Source organism: Mustela putorius, unplaced genomic scaffold (assembly GCF_011764305.1).
Source record: "Mustela putorius furo isolate JIRA1106 unplaced genomic scaffold, ASM1176430v1.1 tig00000095_pilon_pilon_pilon, whole genome shotgun sequence".
Classification (NCBI taxonomy): Eukaryota; Metazoa; Chordata; class Mammalia; order Carnivora; family Mustelidae; genus Mustela; species Mustela putorius.
The window spans coordinates 31,144,973-31,166,120 of record NW_025421280.1 but is presented as its reverse complement, the minus strand read 5'-3'; the positions used below and the strand labels follow the sequence as shown (position 1 = coordinate 31,166,120).

Here is a 21,148-nt window from a genome sequence, read left to right as displayed (position 1 = left end):
CTTTCTTGTAATAGCAAAAGTTTTGTCTTGAGTTCAGGAATTTTGACTTACAACCCTGAGTCTAGAATACATTTGTTATTGCAAACCACATTTGTTGTCAAAAACAGCACTTTTGGTTGAAAGCTGCATACTTTTTTATGCGGGTTTTCTTGGACCTCCAACCCTGGTGACAACTAACTCCAGATGGACTCAATCTATGTGAGAATATTTGTAGTTCACATGAAACACTTAAATATTTTCTTCAAAGTAGAGCACAACACAAGATGAAAAAAAAATAGATATTGACACACTCATACCTATGGTTGTGCAGTAGAGATTTATTGTGTATGATCTCTGTGCCAATATACAATATAGATGTAGTGTTAATCATGTTTGTTATCCAGCAGTCAATATATTGGAGCTTTGTCCTTTAGGGATAATTTTCAATAGTACCAGTTATCATAATGATCAAATCAAGGCCTATGTGATCTGATGTGTATATTGCCATGCTGATTGTTTGATTGTTAAAGATCCATGAAATGTACTTTTCATTTTCCTACTTTAACTCTCTTATTTTGCCATATCTCTTGAAATAACACCTAGTGAATAGAGGAAAACATGTTCGATTTTAAAAGGAGTAATTAGGGTGAAGATGGCACTGCCAAGTGATAGTCCGGAGGAAAAGGACTGTCCCTTAAAATTGGGAAAATAACCAAGAGCATTTCTTTTCCTTGTACAAGAGAGTGCATTTAACAGATCAACACCAGGACCCAGGAAGAATTCCAATTTGCACATTGTCAGTAGAGGTGCCTGTTGCCAAGTAAAAGGCTCATTCACTTTGGGTTCAATCATGTTAATTCACTCAACAACTATTTTTTTTTTTTTGCCTATTTTTAAAAATTTATTTTCAGCATAACAGTATTCATTATTTTTGCACCACACCCAGTGCTCCATGCAATCTGTGCCCTCTGTAATACCCACCACCTGGTATCCCAACCTCCCACTCCCTACCTCTTCAAAACCCTCAGATTGTTTTTCAGAGACCATAGTCTCTCATGGTTCACCTCCCCTTCCAATTTCGCCCAACTCCCTTCTCCTCTCTATCTCCCCATGTCCTCCATGCTATTTGTTATGCTCAACTATTTATTGATTGGGTTAGTGGTGGGCTTATGGCCCAGCAATCCCTACCCACCAGCTTGTGCTCTTGTCTCTCACCTTCCCCATATTGACTCCAGCTCACTTTTGGAGCTTATGCACCTCCAGGACCCTGCTATGGCCTCCAGCTTGGACTTGGGGAAATATAGGAACCTGGGCTTAAATCTTGCAGAAGCACTACCTATTGGTGGGAATTATAATCTTGATACTAAACAGTTGCCTGAACTTCCCTATGGCCTTTTTAGTAGGAGCAGGAGGTTTTTATTTTTATTTAAAAATTCAGTTAATTAATATATAGTGTATTATTAATTTCAGAGGTAGAGTTCAGTGATTCATCAGTCTTATATAACATCCATTGCTTATTACTTCCTGTGCCTTCCTTAATACCTATCATCCAGTTACCCCATCCCCCCACCCCACTGCCTTCCAGCAACCCTCAGTTTGTTTCCTATAGTCTCTTCTGGTTTGTCTCCCTCTCTGATTCCATCTTGTTTTATTTTTCCCTCCCTTTGCCTATGCTCCTCTGTTCTGTTTCTTAAATTTCACATGTGGGTGAAATCACATAATTGTCTTTCTCTGATTGACTTATTTTGCTTAGCATAATGCCCTCTAACTCCATCCATGTCATTGCAAATGGTAAGATTTCATTTTTCTGATGGCTGGTATTCCATTTTATACACACACACACACACAACACACACACACACATGTACATACCACATCTTCTTTATCCATTCATCTATCAGTGGACACCTGGGCTCTTTCCTTATCTTGGCTATGGGAGACATTTCTGCTATAAATGTTGGGGTGCATGTGCCCTTTCAGATCACTACATTGGTATCTTCAAGGTAGATACCTAGTAGTACAATTGCTGGGTTGTAGGGTAGCTCTATTTTCAACTTTCTGAGGAACCACCATACTGTTTTCCAGAGTGGCTGTGCCATTTTGCATTCCCACCAACAGTGTGAGTGGGTGGCCCTTTCTCTGTATCCTTGCCGACGTCTATTGTTTCCTAACTTGTTCATTGTAGTCATTCTGGTCATTCTGACTAGTGTGCGGTGGTATCTCATTGTGGATTTTTTTTCATTTTTTAAAGATTTTATTTATTTATTTTTCAGAGAGAGAGAGAACAAGAGATGAGGCACAAGCAGGGAGAACAGCAGGCAAAGGCAGAAGCAGGCTCACTGCTGAGCAAGGAGCCCGATGTGGGACTTGATCCCAAGACCCTGGGATCATGACCTGAGCCAAAGGCAGACGCTTAACTAACTGACTGAGCCACCCAGGGTCCCTCATTGTGGTTTTGATTTGTACGTCCCTGATGTTGAATGATGTTGAGCATTTTTTCATGTGTCTGTTGATCATTGTAAGTCTTCTTTGGAGAAGAAGACTATTTTTAATTTCTTGTCTTCTGCTCAAGGAGCAAGGATATATATATATACACACACACACACACTTACTTACACACTTTGAAGAATCAGATGAAATACGAACTATATTAGCAAACATTTGTGGGCACTGTCTTAAGTGCCCTGTTTGTAGTGTTTCATTTAAGCCTCAATTATCTTTGCAGCAGCTCTGTGAGGTATATAACCTGGTCTATATGCTCATTTAATGAATTAATTTCTTTTTTTCTTGATGAGCTTGACTACGGGTTTATTTCTTGTTTATCTTTTCAAAGAACCCACTCTTAGTTTCATTGACTTTTTTCTATTGCTTTTTTTGGTCTCTGTTTAGTTTATTTCTCTTCTGCTCTTTATTATTTCCTTCCTTCTACTAGCTTTGGGCTTTGTTCTTCTTTTTTTTTTTTTTCTATTCCTTTAGGTCTAAGGTTTTATTGTTTGAGATTTTTCTTGTCTCTTGAAGTAGGCCTGTATTATTATAAACTTCCTTCTTAGAACTGCTTTTACTGTTTCTGAAGATTTTAGGTCTGAGGCTCCTGGCTGGAGCCTTAGTCTTGATCTTGGGGTAATGGGTTCAAGCCCCATGCTGGGTGCAGAGATTACTTAAAGCCACTATTTCCGTACTGATTTTTGGTCTGATCTTTCCATTTATGTAAGTGGAGTGTTAAAGTACCCAACTATTATTGAATTACTGTCATTTTCTCCCTTTATGTCTGCTTTTTTTTAAATTTATTTTTTATTTTCAGCATAACAGTATTATTTTTGCACCACACCCATTGCTCCATGCAATCCGTGCCCTCTATAATACCCACCACCTGGTACCCCGACCTCCCACACCCCACCCCTTTAAAACCCTCAGATTGTTTTTCAGAGTCCATAGTCTCTCATGGTTCACCTCCCCTTCCAATTTCGCCCAACTCCCTTCTCCTCTCTAACTCCCCATGTCCTCCATGCTATTTGTTATGCTCCACAAATAAGTAAAACCATATGATAATTGACTCTCTCTGCTTGATTTATCTCACTCAGCATAATCTCTTCCAGTCGCATCATGTTGCTACAAAAGATGGGTATTCATCCTTTCTGATAGAGGCATAATACTCCATAGTGCATATGGACCACATCTTCCTTATCCATTTGTCCGTTGAAGGGCATCTTGATTCTTTCCACAGTTTGGCGACCGTGGCCATTGCTGCTATAAACATTGGGGTACAGATGGCCCTTCTTTTCACTCCATCTGTATCTTTGGGGTAAATACCCAGGAGTGCAATGGCAGGGTCATAGGGAAGTTCTATTTTTAATTTCTTGAGGAATCTCCACACTGTTCTCCAAAGAGGCTGCACCAACTTGCATTCCCACCAACAGTGTATGAGGGTTCCCCTTTCTCCACATCCTCTCCAACACATGTTGTTTCCTGTCTTGCTAATTTTGGTCATTCTAACTGGTGTAAGGTGATATCGCAATGTAGTTTTTTTTTTTTTTAAAGAATTTTATTTATTTGACAGAGAGAGATCACAAGTAGGCAGAGAGGCAGGCAGAGAGAGAGGAGGAAGCAGGCTCCCCGCTGAGCAGAGAGCCTGATGTGGGGCTCGATCCCAGGACCCTGGGATCATGACCTGAGCCGAGGCTTTAACCCACTGAGCCACCCAGGTGCCCCTCGCAATGTAGTTTTAATTTGAAACTGACAGCTAGTGATGAACATTTTTTCATGTGTCTGAGAGCCATTTGTATGTCTTTATTGGAGAAGTGTCTGTCCATATCTTCTGCCCATTTTTTGATATGATTGTTTGTTTTGTGTGTGTTGAGTTTGAGGAGTTCATTATAGATCCTGGATATCAGCCTTTTGTCTGTACTGTCATTTGCAAATATCTTCTCCCATTCCGTGGGTTGCCTCTTTGTTTTTTTGATTGTTTCCTTGGCTGTGCAGAAGCTTTTGATTTTGATGAAGTCCCAAAAGTTCATCTTCACTTTTGCTTCCTTTGCCTTTGGAGACATATCTTGAAAGAAGTTGCTGTGTCTGATATCGAAGAGATTACTGCCTATTTTCTCCTCTAGGATTCTGATGGATTCCTGTCTCACATTGAGGTCTTTTATCCATTTTGAGTTTATCTTTGTGCACGGTGTAAGAGAATGGTCGAGTTTCATTCTTCTACATATAGCTGTCCAGTTTTCCCAGCACCATTTATTGAAGAGACTGTCTTTTTCCCACTGAATATTTTTTCCTGTTTTGTTGAAGATTAATTGACCATAGAGTTGAGGGTCCATATCTGGGCTCTCTACTCTGTTCCACTGCTGTCTTGGTGATCACAGCTTTGTAGTAAAGCTTGAAATCAGGTAACGTGGCACCCCCAGTTTTATTTTTGTTTTTCAACATTTCCTTAGCGATTCGGGGTCTCTTCTGATTCCATACAAATTTTAGGATCATTTGCTCCAGCTCTTTGAAGAATACTGATGGAATTTTGATCAGAATAGCATTAAAAGTATAGATTGCTCTAGGCAGTATAGACATTTTAACAATGTTTATTCTTCCTATCCAAGAGCATGTAATGGTCTTCCATCTATTTGTGTCTTCTTCAATTTCTTTCATGAGTGTTCTGTAGTTCCTCGAATACAGATCCTTTACCTCTTTGGTTAGGTTTATTCCCAGGTATCTTATGTTTCTTGGTGCAATAGTAAATGGAATCGATTCTCTAATTTCCCTTTCTGTATTTTCATTATTAGTGTATAAGAAAGCCACTGATTTCTGCACATTGACTTTGTATCCTGCCATGTTGCTGAATTGTTGTATGAGTTCTAGTAGTTTGGGAGTGGAGTCTTTTGGGTTTTCCATATAAAGAATCATGTCATCTGTGAAGAGAGAGAGTTTGACTTCTTCATTGCCAATTTGAATACCTTTTATTTCTCTTTGTTGTCTGATTGCTGTTGCTAGGACTTCTAATACTATGTTGAACAAGAGTGGTGAGAGTGGGCATCCTTGTCGTGTTTCTGATCTCAACGGGAAGGACGCAAACTTTTTCCCATTGAGGATGATATTTGCTGTGGGTCTTTCATAGATAGATTTGATGAAGTTCAGGAATGTTCCCTCCATCCCTATACTTTGAAGCGTTTTAATCAGGAACGGATGCTGGATTTTGTCAAATGCTTTTTCTGCATCAATTGAGAGGACCATGTGGTTCTTCTCTCTTCTCTTATTAATTTGTTCTATCACATTGATTGATTTGCAAATGTTGAACCATCCTTGTAGCCCAGGGATGAATCTCACCTGGTCATGGGTGATTATCTTTTTAATGTGCTGTTGGATCCTGTTTGCTAAGATCTTGTTGAGAATCTTAGCATCCATATTCATCAGTGATATTGGTCTGGAATTCTCCTTTTTGGTAGGGTCTTTGCCTGGCTTGGGGATCAGGGTAATGCTGGCTTCATAGAAAGAGTCAGGAAGTTTTCCTTCTGCTTCAATTTTTTGAAAAAGCTTCAGGAGAATAGGTGTTATTTCTTCTTTGAAAGTTTGGTAGAATTCCCCAGGGATTCCATCAGGTCCTGGGCTCTTGTGTTTTGGGAGGTTTTTGATCACCACTTCAATCTTGTTACTAGATATTGGTCTATTCAGGTTGTCAATTTCTTCCTGATTCAATTTTGGGAGTTTATAGTTTTCCAGGAATGCATCCATTTCATCTAGGTTGCTTAGCTTATTGGCATATAACTGTTGATAATAACTTCTGATGACCCATCCATATGTTGTCTACAAGAGACCCATTTTGAACCTAAAGATAGACCCAGACTGAAAGTGAAGGGATGGAGAAGCATCTTTCATGCCAATGGGCCTCAAAAAAAGGCTGGGGTAGCAATTCTCATATCAGATAAATTAGATTTTAAACTAAAGACTGTAGTCAAGGATACAGAAGGACAGTACTTCATTCTTAAAGGGACTATCCACCAAGATGATCTAACAATTGTAAATATCTATGCCCCCAATATGGGAGCAGCCAATTACATAAGAAAACTGTTAATCAAGATAAAGAGTCATATTGATATGAATACACTAATCATTGGAGATCTTAACACACCTCTCTCAGAAATAGATCATCGAAGCAGAAAATCAATAAAGAAACAAGAGCATTGAATGACACATTGGACCAGATGGACCTCATAGATATATACAGAACATTCCACCCTAAAACAACAGAATACTCATTCTTCTCAAGTGCACATGGAACCTTCTCCAGAATAGCCCGCATACTGGATCAGAAATCAGGACTCAACCGATACCAAAAGACTGAGATTATTCCCTGCACATTCTCAGATCACAATGCTTTGAAACTGGAGCTCAATCACAAGGAAAAGTTCCGAAGGAACTCAAACATCTGGAAGCTAAATACCACCTTGCTTAAGAATGCTTGGATCAACCAGGAGATCAAGGAAGAACTGAAACAATTCATGGAAACCAATGACAATGAAGACACTTCCATCCAAACCCTATGGGATACAGCAAAGGCGGTCCTAAGGGGGAAATACATAGCCATCCAAGTCTCCCTCAAAAAAATTGAAAAATCCAGAACACAGCAGCTTTCTCTACACCTTAAAGAACTGGAGAATCAACAACAAATCAAACCAACTCCACACATAAGAAGGGAAATAATCAAGATTAGAGCTGAGATCAATGAGGTAGAAACCAGAGATACAGTAGAACATATCAATGAAACTAGAAGCTGTTTTTTTTGAAAGAATCAATAAGATTGATAAACCATTGGTGACACTAATCCAAAAGAAAAGAGAGAAACCTCAAATACATAAAATTATGAATGAAAAGGGAGAGATCACAATGAACACCAAGGAAGTAGAAGCAATCCCTTATGTCTGTTAATATTTGCTTTATATATTTAGATGCTCCAATGGTGGGTGCATAGATATTTGCAATTGTTGTATCCTCTTGTTCGAGTGATTCCTTTATCATTACGTAAGGACAATCTTTGTAAGTATCACTACCCCAGCTTTTTGTTGTTTGTTTGTTTACATTTGGTTGAATACCTTTGTCCATCCCTTCACTTTTGATCTATATATGTCTTCAGATCTGAAGTGAGTCTCTTGCAGGCAGCATATAGATGGATTTTTAAAAATAAATTTAGCCACCTTAAGTCTTTTGATTAGAGCATTTACATTTAAAGTAATTATTGATCAATATGCCCTATTGATTTTCAAAACCAGACATTATGGGAGCTTGCCTTTCTGGTCCTTGCAGGACCATTATGGGAGCTTGCCTTGCAGGTCCCCAGGGTGTGAGCTTGAACTCTTTGTGGCTCAGGGAGAACTTTTGCACTTGTAACATTCCTCCAGCTTGTGGTTGTCCCACTGGGGGTTTTGGTTCCTGACCTGACCATGTCTTTGCTCCTCCTACCTTTCTTGATATGGCTTTATCTCTTTCTTTAGCTGTGGGAGAGCTGCTCTGCTAGTCTTCATGTCACTCTTGGAGAGAGAGAGAGAGAAAGAGAGAGAGAGAGAGTTGCTCTCTTTGTAGTTGTATCCTTGGTGTGTTCATGGAAAGAGGTGAGCTCAGGATGTTCCTACCCCACCATCTTCCCCTTGTGTTTTCCAGTTACATCTCCCACATTTCTTGTGCATAGATTTCCCTGTCTATGTGGTTTCCATGAGAGTGCTCATGCTTATACAATATGGTGCTTCCCCCTCAACACAGATCTAAGGGTGGGCATATAACTCAAACTGGACTAATTGGTACATTTCCAAAGAACTTACAATTAAGTCCAAAAGAGAGTCTGTTGATCTCTCTTTGGGTAGTTTGATCATTAACAGTGTAAAATTTGGACTTCTCAGTGGGTGTATTTCCTGTTCTGTGGACTAAAAAGGCAGAGAAACCCAGTTTTCAATGAACAAGAAGAAAGGAGCAGACCCAAAGAGTTTCAGAGCCTGAAGTGTCTTGATAAGAGTCTCTATTTCAGTTCATTCTAGAAGCCCTGCTTTGTTCTTGTTCTTGAGTTCCAAGACATACCCATGCATCCTTATCATAAACTCACCTTTTCTGTTTAAGTTAGCTTGAGTGAGCTCTTTTTTGCAACTCAAAGAATCCTGTCTCAGTTAGCACCTTGTTACCTCTATATCCAAAGTCCACTTGTCTTATTAGCCCCCATTATTTCTCTAAATTTCCTTCTTTCTTTTTGTATCCTCTTTTCATCATCCAGAAAATGGAAACCTGTACTAACCTCTCTATACACAACACACACACACACACACACACACACACACACACACACACATCTGGCATTATACTCAATGAAAAATATATAGAGAGACAAGAAGACAAGAATTTCCTTACTTTGACAAGTGTTTTCATTGGGATTCTGGAATTGTGGAGCCCCAGAGAGAAGTTTGTATCCAGGATTACAGTGACAGTAGAAACCTCCATCAGTATTCTGACATGCAGCATTTTCTCCACAATATATACTAATGGGTGGTTTACATTCATCAATATCTGGAACACAAAAGAGGAATTTGGCCATTAATTTGACAAAGATTTATAGAACATCTAATATGTGCCAGAGGCCATACCCTTTCCACCCAATCTGTCCTGGTTTTCCAGGACAACTCATTTAAGTTAGTGGGTTGTCTTTGTTCTTCCCTTTCCTCTTTGACTTTGGTTGGATTCTCTGAGAAGTAGACACTGAGACAAGAATTCATGTTCAAGTACTTTATGTGGGAGGTGATCCCAGAAAACCCTGGAAGGGAAGTGGTGAAATAAGACAGGGAAAGCCAGGCAGAAAGTAAACAGGGAAGTTTCTGCTGTGGACAACTGGGACTCGATATCCCTGGGACCCTCTGGGAGGCAGTGTAGAGCACACGCTGCAGAGTGACTTCCCAAGGAGTGAGGGGGCTGGGGTATTTATCTGCCAAATCTTTTTTTTTTTTTCTCTTAAGTTCTTATTTAAATCATAATTGGTTAACACATAGTGTAATATTGGGAGTAGTATTTAGTGATTCACCAGTTACACACCCAGGGCTCATTACAAGAAATGTCCTCCTTAATCCCCATCACCCATCTAGCCCATCCCCCACCCACCACCCACCACCCCTCCAGCAACCCTCAGCTTGTTCTCTGTAGTTAAGAGTCTCTATGGTTCCCTCTCTCTGTTTTCCCAGTTTCCTCTGCGCTCCTCTGTTTTGTTTCTTAAATTCCACAGATGAGTGAAATCATATGGTATTTGTCTTTTCCTGACTGGCTTATTTTGCTTAGCATAATACACTTTAGCTCCATCCATGTCATTGCAAATGGCAAGATTTCATTCTTTTTCATGGTTGAGTAATATTCCATCGCATGCATACACACCTACACACCCACACACCACATCTTCTTCTTTATCCATTCACAGTTGATGGACATTGGGGTCTTTCCATAATTTGGCTTTTGTTGGCAATGTTTTTATCTGCCAAATATTATTTATCAACAGAGAAGTGCTTGCAGGGATAATTAACTCTCTGGTACTTCCAACTGTTTTGAGCATGAGCTGAGTAGTCTTCAGTAGACAGAGAGAGCCTTAGATTTGGTGTGCAAAAGAATGGCAAGTGCTGAGAGCAAATAAGTGGGAAATTGACTATGTCTGCTGTTATGAACTGTATGTATATCTCTTTATTTCAACATGTTGAAACCCTAACTTCTCATGTGGCTGTATTTGGAAATGGGGCCTCTAAGGATGTAACTGAGGTTAAATGAGGTTGTAAGAATGGGGTCTTGATCTGTTAGGATTAATGTCTGTAGAAGAAGAGACAAGAGAACTTTTCCATCTGCCTGACCACTATGTGCACAGAGTGAGGAAAGACCATGTAAAGATGGAGTAAGAAGACAGGCATCTTCAAGCCAGGAAGAGAGGCCTCCTGAGAAAGTGGAACTGCTAGAACCTTGATCACAGGCTTCCCAGAATCCAGAACTGTGAGAAAATAAATTCCTGTTGTTTAAGCCACCCGGTCTGAGTTTTGTCATAGCAGCCCAAGAGTAATACATTTGCTAGATTAACTAATTGAGTTAGAATGTCTTGATTAAGTCAATGTGTCCCCAGTCCTAAGGGTCACAGTAGCCCCTTTGTAAATGTCAGGTGGGTAGCAAAGATGTGTGATTTCCCAAACTGGTATGGCAAACATGGAGATGGGAATTTTCAGATTGTGATATAATAGAGCAGATGCTCTCGGTTGTCTGTTCAACCACCGTTCTGTTTTGAGGAGGCTGTCTTGTTCCCATCACCCAGGCACTCTCTCTCCAGCCTCCCTTCCAGCTTTCATGTCTCACCCCCAGCCAATGAAGAGTAGGGATGTTCTTTCTGGGGCGTCTGCAAGAAACCTGTCTGAGACAGAAGTCACTGCAAAGGGATGAGACTCAGATTGGCTTTGGGATTTTTGTTTGCGACCCTGTATGCTTGAAGACAGTTAGTTCTGTGATCACTGGGGTATTATTCACTGATGAATCGCTTGGTTAAGAGGATGGAATGAAAAAGCTCCCTCCGAGGCAGGATAGAACCTACTCGTTAGAGCCAAGAAATACAAGATGGTGCATTCGTGGAGAGAGACATTAGCTATGTGGGCCAGTTTGAAGAAAGCACATGAGAAAGTTCTCAAAAAAACCCAACAGATTAACAAGTGTGAAACAAGGAAGTACAGAAACCTCAATGTAGGGGAAAGGAAGGGAAGAGGAAGCAGGGGTGAGCAGTGAACCTGGAGATAAAGTTAAGGAGTGTGTGTGGGGGGTGGCAGGGGAGATAGGGAGGGGTTGAAATTACGGTATTTTAAAGATCTTATCTCTTCACTGGGGGAGCGGAAGTGAGGGTGAGAAGGATCTTTTTAAAAAAGTGCCAGTATGATTAACATACAGTATTATTTTAGTTCTAGGTAGGCAATATGGTGATTCAACAATTCTGTATGTCACTCAGTACTCATCATGGGGAGGGTACTCTCACTCCCTTCTCCTGAAATGATGGGGCAAACAATGCACCTTGAAAGGGGAAATAATTGATGAGTTAAAAAAAATAGTAGAGAAACACATGTTTGAATATGAAGTTAAGAGAACTCGGTAGTCATAAATGGGGTGGAATAGTGTATTAGGACTTCCAAGTAAATAAAGGGAAATGATGGTGTGCCTGGGTGGCTCAGTTAGTTAAGCATCTAACTCTTGGTTTCAGCTCAGGTCATGATCTCACGGTCATGAGATTGAGCCCCATGTTGAGCTCTGCTGGGCATGGAGCCTGCTTGGGATTCTCTCTCTCTTCCTATCCCTCTGCCCCTTCCCCCCTACTTGGGCTCTTTCTCTTAAAAAAAAAAAACAAAGAAGAAATACTGATTTCATGAAAACATTTCTTTCTTGATGAGGGTGGAGTTGTTAAGTTTTTGTTTTTTTTAGCAGTGCACATTATTGGTATTTGCCTCCCCATGGTCCTTATGCTGTCTTCCTTCTACTCCTGCCTCTGGATGGTTTGAAAACTGTCCCTTACCTTCGCATGTAGCCAAGGGAAATGTGAAGAATTCCTCCCCGTGCATAGAGGTGTATCCATGTTTGCAAGTACAATGAGTGCTGTTGACACAGTCAGCATGCTGGGGGCAGTTACAAGAAGCTGCAGGGAGAAAGAGGGGCAGGTCAAACATCTGCTGGGGTTAAGAGATGTCCTGTTATCATTTGACTTGGCCTCCAGCCAGGATCTCATGAGGATAAGGAAGCCTACACCCTTTGTCTCTCTTGAAATCTCAGTACATTAAAAAATGAGAGACACCAAACCCAAGTTACAGAAAAAAGTGAGATTCTTTTGCATGATAAAGGACAGAGGTTGGCGTTAAATTAATTTTAACACAAAAATTTCAAGGTGATGAAATTGTGCTATTCTCAGGATCACTGCAGAATTTATAAAAGGGGGAATGAATTGGTTAAGGCCCTGGGTTCGATTCTGACTCTGCCACTTACCAGCTGTGTATCTTTGCACAAATGTCTTAACCCCTCTGTGCCTCAATACCCTCCTCTGTAAACTGGGTTATTGTGAAGAGTAACTGAATTAATACATATGAAGTGTGTTGGGCAGTGCCTGGCACATAGAAAGTATCAGCTAGGATTATAAAGATTTAAATTTGTAGGGGTCCACAGGAGGTATATCCTGATATGGGTACACATGATCTTTGTAACCCTATGTATAACTTCATTTGAACAGGGAGACAGGAAAGATCTCAATTTGAGACCTCTTGGGAATGAACTGAGCTGAGGAAGTATCTCGAACTTTGGGTCCAGTGGAGAAAACTGAGAACTGTGCAGTGTTCATGGGGAGAGGGAACATGATGGGGGCCACAGCAGACGGTCTGGCTGCTCAGAAGGCATCCCCCGGAGGTTGGCTAGAAAGGCAGAATCTCAGGCCCCATGCTAGACCTGCTGAATTAGAATCTAGTGAGATCTCCAAGGGTTTAAAGTTAGCCTGATGTCATCTTGTTCATCTTTTTTGGGAGGGGGCTTGCTTATGATCAGAATGGAATGGTTACCATCATGCTGTGTGTCTTGCCACTGGAATGCTCACTTCGTGAGACTTTGTGCATTTCAGCTGCTGTTTTATTCCTACATTGGGCACATGGTGGTTACTGAAAGCAAATGAATAGACAAAGGACTGTAAAATAAAAAGATATATTAAGGGGCGCCTGGCTGGCACAGTGGGAAGAGTATGTGACTCTTAATCTTGGGGTCGTGAGTTTGAGCCCCACATTGGATGTAGAGATAAATAAATGAAACTTAAAAAAAAAGACATATTAAAATTTGATGTAATGATGAATTAAAAAGAATCACAGGAGCAAACATCCCTGAGTTCTACTGCCAGAACAAGACCCTTTGCTCTAGCTCCGTGCAGGATATGAGTGGTTAGAGGTGTGCCCTTGGTCTATACATTTCCTGGTCTCTGGCTGTGGAGAAGTCAGGCATTGAGCACTTACCTATGGACTTTTGAGCCATAACTTCTGATAAACTCAGCAGAAAACAGAGTCCTGGAACAGGGAAGCAGAAGGGAGATACATGAACTGAATGAGGAAAGATTCCAGGACATTCTTCAAGGGCTGTGTGTCAGTTATCCATGGCTGTTGATCCCAGTCCTTCATGCACAGGAATTGAAGTTACCCTAGTCCCACCTGAAATGTAACGGCTTACAAAATGTAATGGCTTAAAACAGCAATGACCGGGGCACTTGGGTGGCTCAGTGGGTTAAAGCCTCTGCCTTCGGCTGGGGTCATGATCCCAGGGTCCTGGGATCGAGCCCCACATCGGGCTGTCTGTTCAGCGGGGAGTCTGCTTCCTCCTCTCTGCCTGCCTCTCTGTCTGCTTGTGATCTCCGTCTGTCAAATAAATAAATAAAATCTTTAAAAAAAAAAAGCCAGCGATGACCATTTTCTTACCTCTCATGGTTTCTGTGTTTTGGGAATCTGGGAAAAGCTCAGGTGGGTGATTCTGGTAGGGGTTTCTTATACAGTCGCAGTCGGGCTGTGTCTGGGGCTGGAGCAGCTGGGAACTGGATGGGAGCTGCCATCACTTCACGTAGCCTCAGACTTGGGGAATTTTGGCTTTCCTCCCAACATGATGACCTCAGGCATGCAGACCCCATGGTAATTCAGAGCTCTAAGTAGGGGTGCCCCAGGCAAAAAGACTACATCTCCCATTAAGATCCAGCCCTGGGGCACCTGGGTGGCTCAGTGCGTTAAGCCTCTGCCTTCGGCTCAGGTCATGATCTCAGTGTCCTGGGATCGAGTCCTGCATCTGGCTCTCTGCTTGGCAGGGAGCCTGCTTCCTCCTCCTTTCTCTCTCTGCCTGCCTCTCTGCCTACTTGTGATCTCTCTCTGTCAAATAAATAAATAAAATCTTAAAAAAAAAAAAAAGATCCAGCCCTGGAAGTCATGCAACTCTATTTCCACCACATTTTCTTGGTTATAAGATTCAAATGGAGGGGGATTGGTCCTCTTCTAGAGGGAGGACTGGTGAGATTCTAGAAACATTTCTTGAAAGGGGAGTATTTTTTTTTTTTTTTTTGTCTTCTTGGGAAATTCAGACTGCCTTTACCGTGGTTGATAAAGTGTTCTTTTCTCTTTCCCAAACCTTCCTACCTGCTGGTGGGGTCAGCAGCCATGTTCTTGTTTCTGCAAAGACCTGAAGCTACTGGATGGATGGGTAACTTCTCTTCCCCTTTCCTGAGAAATCCGATAACACTCTGATTGCTAGTTCTTGCCTCACCTTCTTTTCATTTCCTTATTACATACTAATGTTTAGAATTATTTGCCATTTGTAAGGACAATATTAACAGCTGGTATGGTGCAGGAATTGGCCAATCAGAGGACACTGGAGATGGTTCTCTGTTGCAGCAGATATTATTTTAGCTGCTGAATTGTGGGGAGGTGGGTGGAATCTCAGGGCAGGGTCTGGGCTGGCAGGAGTGTGGTGGGAGCTAGTTCTGGGCAATGATTATTTACAAATGGTGTGGGAATATTTCAATATGAACAACCAATTAGTGGCTCTTCTCAATTAGTGGTTTATACTGGTTGACATTTACTCTGGTGATCAGTCACCTTATTTGCAACTTTGGTTAACCCTTGAGAAAGTGGATTGTGCAGATAAATGGATAAAATGTGGTGTATATATACACAATGGAATATTATTAGGCCTTAAGAGAGAAGGAAATCCTGTCATTTGTGGCAATATCTATGAAACTAGAAGACATTACTCTGAGTGAGATAAGTCGAACACAGAAGGACAGATACTGCACAATTCCACTTACATGAAATATCTAAAGTAGTCAAACTCACGGAAGAGAATAGATTGATGGTTGACAGGGGCTAGGGTATAATGTTTTGTTGCATAAGGTGAATAAGTTCTAGAGTTCTGCCATAAAACGTAGTACCTATAGTTAGTAACAATGCTGTGTTGTGCACTTCAAGATATGTTAAAAGAATAGATCTCATGTTATGTGTTCTCACTAAACACACACACACAGAGGGAAATTTTTGGAGGTGATGGATATGTTTGATGACTTCATTGTGGTGATGATGGTATTATGGGTGTATGGTGTATGCATACATATAAACTCATAAGATGTATACATTAAATATGTGCTTTTTAAATGTCTTGATTATACCTCAATAAGGCTAAAATTAAAAAAAAGAAAAGTGTTTCCTGGTAATAGAAGGGTCTCTGTTTATCAAGTGGGGTGATAGGTGTAGGTCAGGGTGGACTAGGTAGGTGGGACTGGGGTCATTTCAATTCCTGTGCATGAAGGATTGGAATCAGGTGATTGAGAACAGTCTGAGGCTGAGAGTCTAGAGAAGATGAGGCATGTGTGTCTTCCCTGGGGAAGCTCAGGAGATGTGGCAGCTGGTGTCTCTGAAGCAAGACTTGGAGGAGATGGGAATTTTTGGAGTAAAATGCAGCATGCCCTACGATGCAACCACCCCTCCACCCTGCCTACAAACACATCAATGAAACTTTCCTTGGAGAGAGATACTATGTCTTGGAGAGAGGATTTCCTTGGTGGGGGGTTGAGCAAAATACGAAGGCCAGCCTCAACAACATCTAAAGGGAAAAGAGCCCTTACTACATGCCAGGCATTATTCTAAGCACCAGGCACAAGAATTTAATTCAGCTTTGCAACGACTTTAGGAGGTGAGTGCTATTAGCATGATCCTGGTTGTGAACATTAGGAAACAGAGGCACAGAAGGGCTAAGGTGTTTGTTCCATTTCCCAGAGCTAGTTAGTGGCAGAGCTGAGATTAAACTCAGGTGTGGATCCCTACTGATAACCTACCATACCCCACGACCTCTCTTGTAGAAATTCCGTACAAGCTGCATGCCCAAGGGCTGGTGTTGAGATTGGCATGTTTCCAGGGCAGTGGTTTAGGGCAAGGGTGCCTTTTCTTCCAGTATATGTAGTTCCCTAGATGTTATAGCCCAGTAGGAGGTGTGATAGGTTACTTGGTTATTTGGGGGCCATCTAGACCAATGGCCAGATTTGGAAGACAAAGCCCTATGGGCTTAGCAGTGACCCTTAAGTGTGGGAGGGAGGGCAGTACTAACTTTTTTTGGTTCCCTGTAAGAGTTTCTGATTGCTGACAAATCACCCCGAATTTTGTGGCTTAAAAACAGCAGAAATGTATTTCCATGTAGTTCTGTAAGCCAGACATCCCAAGTTAGTCTCACTGGGCTGACATTAAGCTGTCAGCTGGATTGCCTCCTTTTGGAAGCTCTAGGGGAGAATCCATTTCCTTCCACGGCCAGCTGTCAGAGGTGACCCACATTCCATGCTCGCGGTCTCCTCTCCCATCCTCAGAGCCAGCAGCACAGCGCCTTCCTTTCTCGTGTCCCGCTTCCCTCTTATCAGGACCCTCATGATTATAATGGGCCTGCCTGTATAATCCAGGATAATCTCCCCAGCTCAAGATTATTAGCTTAATCCATATCTCTAAAGTCCCTTTGACCATGTGAAGTTCTCAGGACATGCCACCCCCAAATATGCCGCTTTGGCATCTTGGTTATTTGGAGTGGAAGCCACCTGAGAAACAGCACATGTAGGAAGGGCTTTCTGACTTCGTTTTTCCTACTTGAAATCAGGCCATAAAATCTCCCTTGACAAGGCTGCCCTCCCTGTGCCTGGAAGAAAAGAATGTCCTTATCACCAGAGACCGGGAATGAACACAGAAATGGATGTGTACAAACACACTCATTGAAACAGCCCTTGTCGGGGCACCTGGGTGGCTCAGTGCGTTAAAGCCTCTGCCTCCGGCTCAGGTCATGATCCCAGGGTCCTGGGATCGAGCCCCACATCAGGCTCTCTGCTCAGCCGGGAGCCTGCTTCCCTCTCCCTCTGCCTGCCTCTCTGTCTGCTTGTGATCTCCGTCTGTCAAATAAAAAAATAATAATAATTAAAAAAAAAAACCCAGAAACAGTCCTTGTCTTCCTCCAGTTTTCCCTCTGACAGAACTCCTAGTCACTTTCTCACAATTCACTATTCCTAACCCCTTTGCCTTGTCATTTCACAAATTCATATCTTTGTCAAAAAGGCACAGAAACTCTGTGCTCTGGTCATTTCCCTGGGTCTTCATTCTCTTGGGAAGGCTTTCGTGTACATGTTTCAATTCAATAAAACTTGTATAATTTGTCTTATGTCAGCTTAATTCTGACTTTCAGCCAGAGACCCTAAGAGGGCAGTGGGGAAATTTTCCCTCCCCTGTGCATTTATGGTAACACATTCACGGGTTCCAGGGGATGAAGATGTTGACGTCTTTGGGCGGCTGTTACTCATCCTTCCGTGCTTCTGTCCTTCATCAAAGAAGGTGCCAGTTCTAATCAGTTACTTATGTAATGGTGTTCACGAAGCATTTTGAATATTTTTGTTTGCCCAATGAATATATTTTCAGCTGAGCTGTGAACTGCTTAGTGGCAGGACCCTGGCATATTTTCGAATGAATTTAAATTTCCCTGCTCCAGGGGCACCTGGGTGGCTCAGTGGGTTAAACCTTTGCCTTCGGCTCAGGTCATGATCCCAGGGTCCTGGAATTGAGTCCCGCATCGGGCTCTCTGCTCAGTGGAGAGCCTGTTTCCCTCCCTCTCTCTCCCTGCTCTTTTGCCTACTTGTGATCCCTCTCTCTGTCAAATAAATAAATAAATAAATAAATTTTAAATTTCCCTACTCCCTACTTTTGTATAATAATTAATTCTAATGGATAAAGAAGATATGGTCCATATATACAATGGAATATTATGCCTCATCAGAAAGGATGAATATTCAACTTTTGTATCAACATGGATGGGACTGGAGGAGATTATGCTGAGTGAAATAAGTCAAGCAGAGATATGCAATTATCATATGGTTTCACTTACTTGTGGAACATAAGGAATAACACGGAGGACATTAGGAGAAGGAAAGGAAAGTGAATTGGGGGAAATCTGAGGGGGAGATAAACCATGAGAGACTGTGGGCACTGAGAAACAAACTGAGGGTTTTGGAGGGTAGGAAGGTGGGGGTTGGGTGAGCCTGGTGGTGGGTATTAAGGAAGGCACGTATTGCATGGAGCCCTGGGTGTGGTGCATAAACAATAACTCCTGGAACATTGAGAAAATAAGATAAGATAAGATCAAATAAAATAAATAAAATAATTTGTAGAAGCTGCACTAACACTACATCTTCCCAAGTGATGACTATAGCTCACAAAGCCAGTTAGTAACACATATAGGTTGAAAAGCGTTTCCTAGTTCCTAAAGCTCAGGTAGTCTAGGCACCACCAGGTTTCCTCAAGGCTAGTCTTCAGAGTCTCCTTTCAGTCTAGCCAGCAACCCTGTGCTCCGTAATATGTGCATGCATCTTAAATTAGGGTTTTCCCAGAGTCATGAGCATGCCTGAATCCCACACTGCTAAGAAACTTTAGAAATCACACTGACTCTTTTTGTTCATGAGGTAACACGTGTGTAGAGGTCAAGTGGCTTGGATGCTATTTTTGCAAATTGTTTAAATTGTTTCCTTATATGAAATATAGTGACAGCATTGTCTACCACCTGGGGTTGGGTGTGATGACATAAACAAGGGCATGCGTGAAGCACAATGTCTGGCAGAAATCAATTCATAAATGCTAGCTGTCTCCATTACCATTTTATTTGCACTAGAATCCTATTCTTATTCTAGACCAGATGCTCATTCTGTTACACTGTCTGTTGCATCCAGTGATATGGGCAGAGAGTTCACAGGTAACTGAATTCACAAATAATTGAGCCCAGAATTGTCCTGGACTCTACCTCCAGTTGCCAAAAAGCAGGAGATATCTTGCTTGAGTGTCTCTTTTTTAACCTTTTGTTTAAGTTTTATTGAGGTATGTATATTGAGATATATAAAAAAATTGTACACTATCTCACTTCATTTTGATTATATATATATATATATATATATATATATATATATATATCAGACTTATATATAAGATATGGAAGAGCCTGCAAAGGTGAGAGCACAGGGCATTTGCCTTTAATAAGCTTATATTATTTTGATAGATTTTATGATCTATCACCTGCCTCTGCAACTTAACAGCTGTGAGACTTTAAACAAGTCCTACAACCTCTCTGTGATGCTATTTTGCATCTTTCATGTGAAGCTGTTGTGCAATAATGAAGGTAAAACAACTTTAGGCTGAAGCATGCCCTCAATAAACGTAAGGCTGATATTGTGGTTATTGATATTGTTATTTGATCTGGAGCCAGAAGGATGGACGGGACTTCAGAGTTGGAGAACCATCTGCACAGAGGTGGCAATTAAAGCCACAGGATCAAGAGTTTTCTCTAGGAGAGGGAGCAGAAAAAGAGACCTAAGCAGAATCCTGTGGAAGGAGCATAATGGCAAAGATCTGGAGCCAGGCAGTTTGGGTTTGTATCCTGACTCTGCCATTTACAAGCTGTGTGCCCTTGAGCAGGCACTATAATCTCTCTGTGCCCCAGTTTTCTCATCCCTAAGAGGGGGATAATATTAATATTCTTGGTACAGGACAGAGGAAAAAAGAAATGGCAAGAGAGGCAGAGAAATAGTGCAGTGCTAGTGCTAGGTCACAGAATTATCAAGGAGAAAAGGATGTTACTTAGAAAACAAAACCTGTGAAGATGAAGATGATCAACTCCTTGGATTGGACCATCAGGAAAATTTTAGGCATATTTGACAGCACAGTTTGATTGGACCTTGGATTGGACCATCAGGAAAATTTTAGGCATATTTGACAGCACAGTTTGAACAGGGTGGTGAGGAAGGAAACCTCAGCCCCAGGGGAAAGAGAGAATGTTTAAAGCTGAGCAGGAGAAAGAGAAGGAAATGACAGCTAATCATTGAACTAACAGCTACTGATAGGAGGTAGGTTAGGGTACAGTCATTCCCAATGTTACACATACCTGGAAGGAGTGATGGCCCTCGCATTCTTGCACACAGGTAAACCTTGCTGGCCAGCTCTTGAAGTTCCTTACTGCTTTACACTCACCACTTTTCCATCTCAAGGAAATCTTATGAGAATTGATGCACATAGGTTAGCTGACTAAGGACATTTCTATCAGAAAAGGGAACTTGTTCTTGTCTTTCACCATCAGACTGATGGTTCTGCTTTTTTGTTTTTTTATTTATTTTCTGTTTTCTGCACTTGTTTTCATATGCTTTCTTGATGGTAGGTTTTCATGGCTGCTGTTGATTGCCTTTGGGGTGACAGAATCAGTCCTAAAAGGAAGGCCTTTTAGTTACAGAGCATTGTCTGCAGAGTGGTTATGACTTTGGGGTCAAAATAAAGCTTAAATAACCTTGTGGTTTTGAGCTGGGTAAGTCAAAATTTAGGGTATCTCTGTTGGTATCTAAAGATACCGAGGAGTCATTTTTCACAAATGTTGCTATTTTTACCCCATTAGCAGATGACCCCCAACAGATCTGGCTAGAGTCTCAAAGTAGACCCAGTAGAGGGTAATGAATTATTTGGTTATTTGGGTCAGTCCAAACCAACTGCAGGATTTGGGAGAAAAATCTAAATCCTTCCCTCTTTCAACAAATATTTATTAAGGCAAATATTATTGACAGGATCTGTTTTCTATCTAGAACTACAGAGAAAGGGAA

General features: G+C 41.4%; 1 protein-coding gene across 1 annotated transcript in view; it reads right to left on the bottom strand.

Moving 5' to 3' along the window:
• The window catches only part of ADGRE3 (adhesion G protein-coupled receptor E3), a 49,749-nt gene extending 29,169 nt beyond the window's left edge, over positions 1–20,580 (bottom strand). Inside the window, exons 1-4 of the mRNA XM_004748211.3 lie at positions 20,446–20,580; positions 13,482–13,532; positions 12,014–12,133; positions 8,857–9,012 (exon numbers count right to left, since the gene is read on the bottom strand). Coding sequence (XP_004748268.1) covers positions 8,857–9,012; positions 12,014–12,133; positions 13,482–13,532; positions 20,446–20,470 — 352 coding nt within the window. The 5' untranslated portion in view covers positions 20,471–20,580. The remainder of the gene's footprint in view (positions 1–8,856; positions 9,013–12,013; positions 12,134–13,481; positions 13,533–20,445) is intronic.
• Between the last annotated feature and the right edge of the window lie 568 nt (positions 20,581–21,148).